We start from the raw sequence: 9,016 nt of genomic DNA on the forward strand, positions 1-9,016 counted from the left end.
ACCCCAAGTTAAAGCAAAAGGGTCTTACTTCACGCGCAGTTCACGGGCCCACACACGCTTTAATTATTTAAATTTTAGTTTAAAATATTCAAATTTGCTTTTGAAAGTTAATCGATAAATTGAATTCTGTATTGCTAGTAAAATAAAACTTAATTGATTAATTTAAAAATATTAAAAAATTAATTAAATTAGTTATTTATAGTAATAGATTTTTTTTAAAAAAACTCTTATTAATCATATATGTTTGAATTATTTGTTAATAATAACTCCTTAACATATATGTAACTATTGTAAGAATTACTTAAAGACAAAATAAATAAATATTAAAAATAAAATAAATTAAAATCTTATATTTAAAACTAAATTGAAAATAAAGTAACGGAAGTAATATTTTGAAGTCGTTCTATACATAATTGCATCATCAATATGAACACCCAACCCAATACATCTACGTCAAAACAAGAAGTCAGTTGCATCTTAAGGACAAATCTTCAATAACCAAATATATATTTTTTCTAAATATAAATAAAAAAAGATAAAGAAAAATGTATAGAAAAATGTAATGTGAGAGAGTGTGAAAAATAAGAAAGAATAAATAATGAAAAGTAAAATTAAAAAATGCATTAAATTTCAAAATAAACTTAAATTAAAACTTATAAAATAGAACATACTCTTAAAGTTTATAAATAGGACACTACTGAAGTTTATAAATAGGACTAGGGAGCAGCAAATAATTAGAAAGATAACATGTTAATAATAGAAGTTGCATGTATAAATTTGAAAGTATTAAGAAGTTCATTATCAAATGAAAAAAAAACTCACGTGATATTTATATTTAAAAATCACCAAACTTGAGGGTGATTTGACCTGAAAAACAAAGAAAAGATTATTATTTGTCAAATTTTCAATGACAAATAATAATATAGCTAAAGTTACAGAACAATGATGGGAAAAAAAAAACTGTAACTAATTTTTCTTTTCTATATTTTTCCTGATACAGCCTTATCCTGGACGTTGGTGCAGGATGAAATAAATACAAATAAACAAACTGCAATGTCCATGTTGGGCATCAATCCTTTAAAGACATAAGGCCTGTTTGAAACACTTTATAAGTAGCTTTTCAATAGTGATTTATAAAATACGAGACAAATATATAAGAAGAATTTTGTCTCGACTTACGTGAAACGTGTTTACAAAGAAATTCTACCGCTATCTCAAATAGGCATATAGTTTCCAGTGTAAGTCTCAAGCAATCTGTTTGAATCCAAACTTCTGAAACACTAGTCTTATCCTTTGATATGGAATATGCGATGCCCTCCTTGAGTTGCTCTCATCTTGCAATCCTTGTTATTTTTATTAATACTTTTCTTTACAGAAGACCCAGTTGAGAGCATAGGGTCCATGTAAGAAAAAAGTTGGTAACATACAGAGTTCATGTATCAAGAAGCCTAAAAGTACCGAGCTTTTCTCCGATACTTCTCCTTAGAGTCTTTCTCCTTCTTCTTCTCTGTTTTTTCTTTTCCAAATCTGAACTATTATGCTGTTGTTGAACTGCTTCCACAGACACATTTGAAGTTTAGAGTCTTGCTATGGGTGATACAGAATTCGAATTATGACTTCATTATCTCAGAAAGAAGCATCAAACCTGGAATTGCCTGCATTTAAAAGAGAGGGAAAAAAAAACTAATGAATCGGTCACCTATAGTTATAGACAAATACAAGATTTGGAAATAAGTATTTACTTAAAGAAGGAAGCTTTCCAGATTTGAAAGAACAGCAGCACAAGCTGCGGATTGCTCGGCGTCCTTTTTGTATTTGGCTGGATCACCTGCATGGCGCTTACCATTGAAAATGAAAGACGATAAATACCCGGCATCCCCTTCCTGTTGAACCGTGTCGTATGGAGGAATTACAAGGTTCATCTTCTTTGCATAGTGATTTAAGATAGACTTGAAAGAAGTTGGTCTCTGGAATATGATCACAAGGAGAAGTAGTAACCTTAGGTTTCATGATATTAAATGCAAAACCAGAGACTATTACTAACCAATAATCTGAAATTAATGCAAAGGACTGAATTCAATAATGCTGCCAAACTAAATTAGCAGAAACAACCTTAAGAATGCATAGCACAGCTTAGTTTCTACGCAATGTGGTGTGGACTACGATGTCATGGCAATATATAAATGATAAAATCATGAAACGACAATCCCATGCTAACAAACCTCGAGAATCAGAGAAAGGCCTTCATCTTTGACCCCTTCTGTTATGTGCTTTAAAGCAAGTCTTGCTACATCTTGCTCAGCAGCCTTTAGTTTGGGAAAAAGATTTTCCGAAATATAGCTCTTTCCATCAATCGACACTGCTGACCTAAATTGTGGGCGATGGGCCAGTCCAACATTCACAGATTGATAAGTGGGAAGTGGAATGTGGCGTCTTTCAGCATGCTCTTTTAACCGATTTTTGTGCATACAATGTTCTGAAACACCTGTTTAAAATAATAAACAATTCAGTAGTTATAGAATATTTGAAGGCACAAAAAGTCAAAAAGATCTTATCTAACTAGTTTCAGACCACTCCTGTTCTTTGGGCAATTCAATCATAGTACGTACTATTTAACTATTACTATCAAATAGATAAGAGGCGCAAAAAAAAAAAAAAAAATGACAGAGTCACTTGTCAAGGAACCATAGGAAGGAAAAAGAAAAGCTGTGAGGATTGAATTCAATCTTACTCGTTCTTTGCAACTCAATGCCATGGTTACCACTCTCTATATCTTCAGGTACCGGGTCACTAGTGTGGACTCGCCCACGCATTTCCTTGAAAAGATCTGAGAAGGACCGGATATGTATAAACACGTAACAACAAAATGCTGCAAGTGGGATAAATTTGAAGTTCTTCTTCATCAGCAGCACCAAGAAACTCCCAAATAAGAAGTTGGAGATACCCACTTCGAAACCAAGCTGAAGCTGTCTTGAGAAGCTCAGTGTCATGAACGCAAATGCCCCAAAGGAACACATGTTTAGGATTCTCCCACGCGATCCCGTTTCCTCGTTCTCCTTTTGGCCAACTTGGTCTTGCCAAATGGAACAGAGAGACGTGAGCATCAAAACCAGAAAACCCACCTGTGCTTTGACCAGAACTGATCTTGTAAATCTCTCGCATTTCTTGATAAATAGCATCATGGTGGTTAGGCCCAAACTAATGACGCTATAGATGGCGCTTTTGAACAGATTCCACCTGCCAAACGAGTCATAGAAAGAGGGGCTCTGGGCAAAGCATGTAAATGCAACTATGCTTGACACAAAGCCCAGAATTCTCCAGAACATCGGATGAATGAGGATGCGTTTTGAGATTTTAATAAGCATTGCAGTTTTGAAATCGAGAGCATTAGGTACAAGTTCGTGAAGAATATTGGAAGGCAAATTAGGAGAAGACTGTTAACACAAGAAAAAGGGAAAGCGCGAGGATGGAGAGTTAACAGTTTCGTGGAAAAAAATTAAGGGAAAATTTCACGTAAGGTCCACAATCTGAACTTAATAAACAAAAAGTCTCAAAAGATCCTGAAATTTCAAATCAGTCTTTTTATCCCATAATGAAATTAATATGATATGCCTTTTTACAGAAATGCCTTTGGTTGAAAGAAAGAATAAAGGAGACAAAAGAAGAAGCATGAGTGCTTGAAATGCAACTCAACATACTCTCTGCCATTTCTCCAACTTGATGCGATGGTGAATAATGTGGTGGCTTATGATTCTCATTCTGCAATCATTTAAGGTAGTATGAATTAGAGTGTTGTATGAAGTCTGAAATAGCACCAATGTGGGAACTCCAGTGGCGACTTGGTTGAGCCTTGCCACCAATAGGAAATTGTGCTGTGCTTGAGGAAAATTCTGAACTTGGGTTTTAAAAGCTCTTTCTTCTCCATCTAAACTGCTGAAGAGTTGTAGCTTGTGATGGGTAGACAGTGTGGGGATATGGGTGTGGAAGCCTGGAAGGCATGAGTTACATTACAATGGGTATATTAGCCAGTTTCTATAGTCTGAACAAATCGGTAAAGATGGCGGATATTGATGGCATTAAACTTACTTGCTCAGAATTCAAGTTGTGAAAATACTAATTTTATGTTGTGAATATGCTAATTGTAGTTGTAAATTGATAGTTTATTTAAGCTTTGCTAAGTAATTGAAATTCACATAATAATGAAGTGCTGAGACAAATGGCATATGGGTAGCACTAGCTGTTGAAAAAGTTATCTGGTTTGCAGTTTGATGATATTAAAACGATTTATCCATAATATGTTGTGGAAATGCTAATCTGGTGTTGTAAATTTACAAATTGTTTCAATTTTGCTAAGCAATTGACATTTATATAATTATGAATCGCAAATACGCATGGTATCTGACTAACAGTTATGAAAAGCAACAACTTTGCATTTTTCGTGTAGGAAAAATATGCAAATACTTTATATAGGAAAATGATATACGAAGACAAGATTATAATTGAAAGATTGATAATAAAAGAAATGACATATAAAGAATTAAGAAGTCTTGTGGCAACAAATATGTGATATGAAAGTGGCGGATTTGATATGAAGCACACACTCAGTTATGTTAGAGAGGCACTATTATATATTGAAGATGATACTGGAGTAGCACAACTAATAATTGAGTACAACAACCCCGAGGGCTTAAGTCAGCTGGCTGGGGCTGTCCTAACTTAACAACGGGTCTTGAGTTCGAGCCGTGGGAACGTAGCACCTTGAGGGGCCAGAGGGCGCCGACCGAAATGTTTCTTGCAAGTCTTCGATCCGGATTAGTCTGGGACAGATGTCACGGCTGAAAGACGCCTATTGTCCTGGGATACCGGATGGAGAAATCCAAAAAAATAATTGAGTACAACAATAGCAATCATTATGTATATGTTGGTGAGACAAGGAAAAAACTTCAAACAAGCATCATGATTGGATTGTGCATGGTACATGGATGTCCATGGACAATTTCAGCATCTATAGTGGATAAGAAAAATCCATTCCTACTTGTAAATTAAGTTGTAAATTTTCCTATGTAAAATTGTACATTATGCTGCTATTTTTGTTGTAAATTTTTATGCGCAAAATTGTTATTTTTCTAATTCTTTGTTGTTAAAATTTCTATTCTCATTTGTACCTGACTTGAATATTTGTAAATTGAATTACAAATTGTTATATGTAAAGTTGTTATGTTTTTAGTTCTTTATTGTTAAAATTTGTATCCCTACTTGTAATTTTCCTAAACACTTGTAAATTGAGTTGTAAATTTTTATATCTAGAGTTGTTATTTTTTTTTATTGTAAATTTGTATATGTTGAATTATTATTTTTTAATTATTTATTGTAAATTTTTATATGTAAAGTTGTTATTTTTCTATTCTTTATTGTTAAAATTTGTATCCTCAACTTATTTAAGTACTTATAAATTGAGTTATAAATTTTTATACGTAGAATTATTATTTTTCTCTTCCTTAATTCTAAAATTTGTATCCCCAGTTGTAACTTATCTAAGCACTTGTAAATTGATTTATAAATTTTTATATTTTGAGTTGTTATTTTGTTATTATTTGAACTAAGAATATGCAGACATGAAGAAACACGATGATTATGCCCTATAGGATCCCCTTTCTTCTTTGCAAATATTAAGGGCAACTTTAATTTAATTTCATTTAAACTTTAAAGACTCCATTGATATTTTAGAATGTTTTGGGCCTTACTTTCAATAAAGTCCCTTCCATGGGACTTAAGTGAAATTTCCCAAAAATTAAAGGTTTCTCCGCGTGGGGTCCTAATTCTTTCTTTATTATTCTTCTAGCATCTTTCTCCTTTATCCGCCTCTTAACCACGTTGAAATATGGTTCTTTCTTAACTCATTAGCTATATGTCACTTTGTTGGAGCCGCGTTCTTTGATCCTAACATCCTCAGCGTTGAAAAGAACTTTTCTTACCAGTTTTCGACAAATTAATGCATGCGGGGAAATACGGAGAGAAGCCAGAGACTATTTAATATTTCTGCTAATTGGACATTCAAAGTTCAAACTATATGTGTGTGTCTGACTCGAGGAGTTTACTTTCAATTAACATGTACAGAGATAATATAATATACATATATACTCCCTCCGGTCTTAAATATAAGACCTATTCTGTAGTGTAATTTACACTTCAAAATAGGTCTTAAATATTACACTACATAATAGGTTTTATATTTAAGATCAGAGGAGTATATGATTATTCTTTGGAACTCTAATGACAGTAATATGTAATGAAATGGGTTGGTAACACCACTACCTTTTGGTTTTGACAATAAAATTTTTAATGCTCAAATCTTATGAAAAATATCGGAAGGCAAATTACGAGAAGGAGACTGTTAACAAAAGAAAAAGGGCAAGCGCGAGGATGATAAAGGTGACAATTTCGTGGGAAAAAATTAAAGGTTTTCTCCATGTGGGGTAGTAATTCTCTCTTTATTATTCTTTTAGCATCTTTCTTCTTTATCTGCCTTTTTACTACGTTGAAATATGGTTCTTAACTAATTAATAACTATATGTTACTACCTCCGGTCCTAATTATAAGAGCCAGTTGACTAATTTGAGGAGATTAAGAAAGTAATTTGAGTTAGTTATTTGTCTTAAATAGATGTTGTCTTTTCTAAAATATCTTTGCCAATCAAGTGTATTAACTAGGACTATAATTATTAGAAGGACTATCTTAGAAAAAATTGAGTAAATATGAGAGACAAAATAGATTGGGGTCTTATATTTAGGATCAAAATAAAAGTCAAACAAGATCTTATATTAAGGATCGGAGATAGTACTTTGTTAGAGCCGTGTTCTTTAATCCTTACATCCTCAGCCAAATAACGCACTTTTCTTACCAGTTTTCGACAAATTAATGCATGTAGGGAAATATGGAGAGAAGCAAGAGATCTGCTTAATATTTTTGCAAATTGGACCTTCAAAGTTCAAAATCAAACCAGATGTGTGTGTCTGACTCGAGGAGTTTACTTTCGATTCACATGTAGAGAAGTGATATAATATGTGTGTGTGTGTATGATTATTGTTTGGAGCCCTAATGGCAGTAATATGTAATAACGTGTTGGTAACATCACTATCTTTTGGTTTTGCCAACAAAATTTTTAATGCTCAAACCTTATGAAATGGGACTTGCAAAAGATATTTAATTCGTCAGCAAAGTTATCGATGCGTCAATCCTCTACAGAATATCTAAAACATTGACAAAATCACTGGCTTCATCTGAAACATCATAGGGGAGAGAGGGGCTCTCTTTCTCTCTCTCCCATCGTCTTCCAGCGCTGTAATGCCACCGAAGCAAATAAGTCATGAGAGCTATCATGAAAAGCCACGTGTCCCTTCACACTTCACTTCATAAGAACCCAACGCCCGCGATCTGCATCCTACACACGGTCAGAGACCGGAGGACAGAGTTGGCTTGTTTCTCCGGGAAATGGGTTCTGTGGTAAAAGCGATAGACGCCATTATCTTCTTCTTCTTGCTCTGGCATTTCCTCTTCTAGATGCTCCAAGCTGATGATGACTTTATAGTTGGCATTATGTAAGAAACAAGCCCCCTTTTTTTTGGGTAATAAGAGGATGATGGCTTTCAGTCTGAAAACATGCAGTCTAGAGAGGAAGAGACCGACGAAGAAGCCATGTGAGCAAAATACTTGAATCGAAACATGGTAATAGGAAGAAAGAATCGGCTCTCGCTCGTTCCACATCGGACCTTGCTTCCTGCAGCATCTTCGCCTAGAGACCATCATCCTCTTCTTCCTCATGGAGAAATTAAATTCCTCCATAAATGAACAACCGGGAAAAATGGCTCGACAGAATTTTGCATAGTGGAAAGAGTGATCGATGCTATGTCGCATATTTGAACTCCGAGAACCAGAAAGAGTCAGTTTCGTGGGTATTGAAGAAAGTGGAGGGACTATTGAATCAGGACCTGGAAGCGACGTGTTAAAGAGAAAGAGCAGGTTGTTCTCATGGTATGTGTGCGTGAGAGCAGGGTGTGCTGCGCAAGGGAGGTACAGTACAGATTCAGTGTTTTTTTGATTTGACTTCAACACTGAAATTAGGAGTGCTCAGAATAAAAGTCATGCTTGCTTACTCTGTTTCTTTGAATCGGGAGCGGCTTCTCTCCACTGCCTTCCCGTTCGCTGCCTGTCCGCTGCCTTCAACGCAGTGCCGTTTACCTGGGTGAAAGAGGAGCAATGAGATGTGATGGTCTGACACTCGCATACATGGAAGAGGCGGAAAAGCTACCAAATATATTACCCACCTGTTGGATCTCAACAATATAATAAATAATTAAATATATTTATTTAAAAACTAAGTCTCAATTGAAAAGTTATCGTTATAATTTCACTCAATTTTTAATTAGGCTTTTCCATCTTTTATAAGATTTTTATAGTGTTTCTCAATGTAGCCATTAGTTTATATGGTCATAATAAGCTAAATAAGAAATTAAGAGATATATAAGTTTGCATATTATCCTCTCTCCCTTCTTTTTATAAGATCTTAAAATTTAAATTGGTTTAGTCCTTTTTACAAGATACTGTTTACTGTTCTTAAATGTTAAGTATGTTTTTGTCAATTTTTTCTGTGAAAAAATAGATTAAAAAAAGGACAATTTATTATGTTAAGTTATTCAATCATATATAGTCATATATTCTATTTTAAAAATTTAATGTTTAATAATATTTAATTTAAAATTTATATTTAAAAAAATAAAGTACATGATCATATGAGTAAATGAGTTAATGACTATACTAGGAAAAACTATAAAAATATAATAGAAGATAGAAAACCTCATTAAAAATTGGTTGAAATTATAACAAATGGTGAAATTAATTATTTCTAAGATCTAATTATTTTTAATTGTAAAATATAATTGATTTATTATTATAAAATGGATTAGAATAATTTACAAATAATAAATAGATTGTAATGAAAATCTAAATTTGTTGTTAA

The 9,016-nt window shown here is 33.5% G+C and overlaps 1 protein-coding gene across 1 annotated transcript; it reads right to left on the bottom strand.

The window, feature by feature from the left end:
• Positions 1–1,251: 1,251 nt before the first annotated feature.
• LOC114714024 (uncharacterized) lies at positions 1,252–3,354 on the bottom strand. Its single transcript, XM_028898722.1, has 4 exons — positions 2,732–3,354; positions 2,223–2,485; positions 1,743–1,967; positions 1,252–1,655 (listed from the first exon to the last, which is right to left on the bottom strand). The coding sequence occupies exons 1-3, from the start codon at positions 3,324–3,326 to the stop codon at positions 1,743–1,745; spliced, it is 1,083 nt and encodes a 360-aa protein (XP_028754555.1). The 5' UTR covers positions 3,327–3,354; the 3' UTR covers positions 1,252–1,655.
• Between the last annotated feature and the right edge of the window lie 5,662 nt (positions 3,355–9,016).

The sequence above is a fragment of the Neltuma alba genome, unplaced genomic scaffold (genome assembly GCF_004799145.2).
Source record: "Neltuma alba isolate B1F8T4 unplaced genomic scaffold, ASM479914v2 tig00011483_pilon, whole genome shotgun sequence".
Taxonomy (NCBI): Eukaryota; Viridiplantae; Streptophyta; class Magnoliopsida; order Fabales; family Fabaceae; genus Neltuma; species Neltuma alba.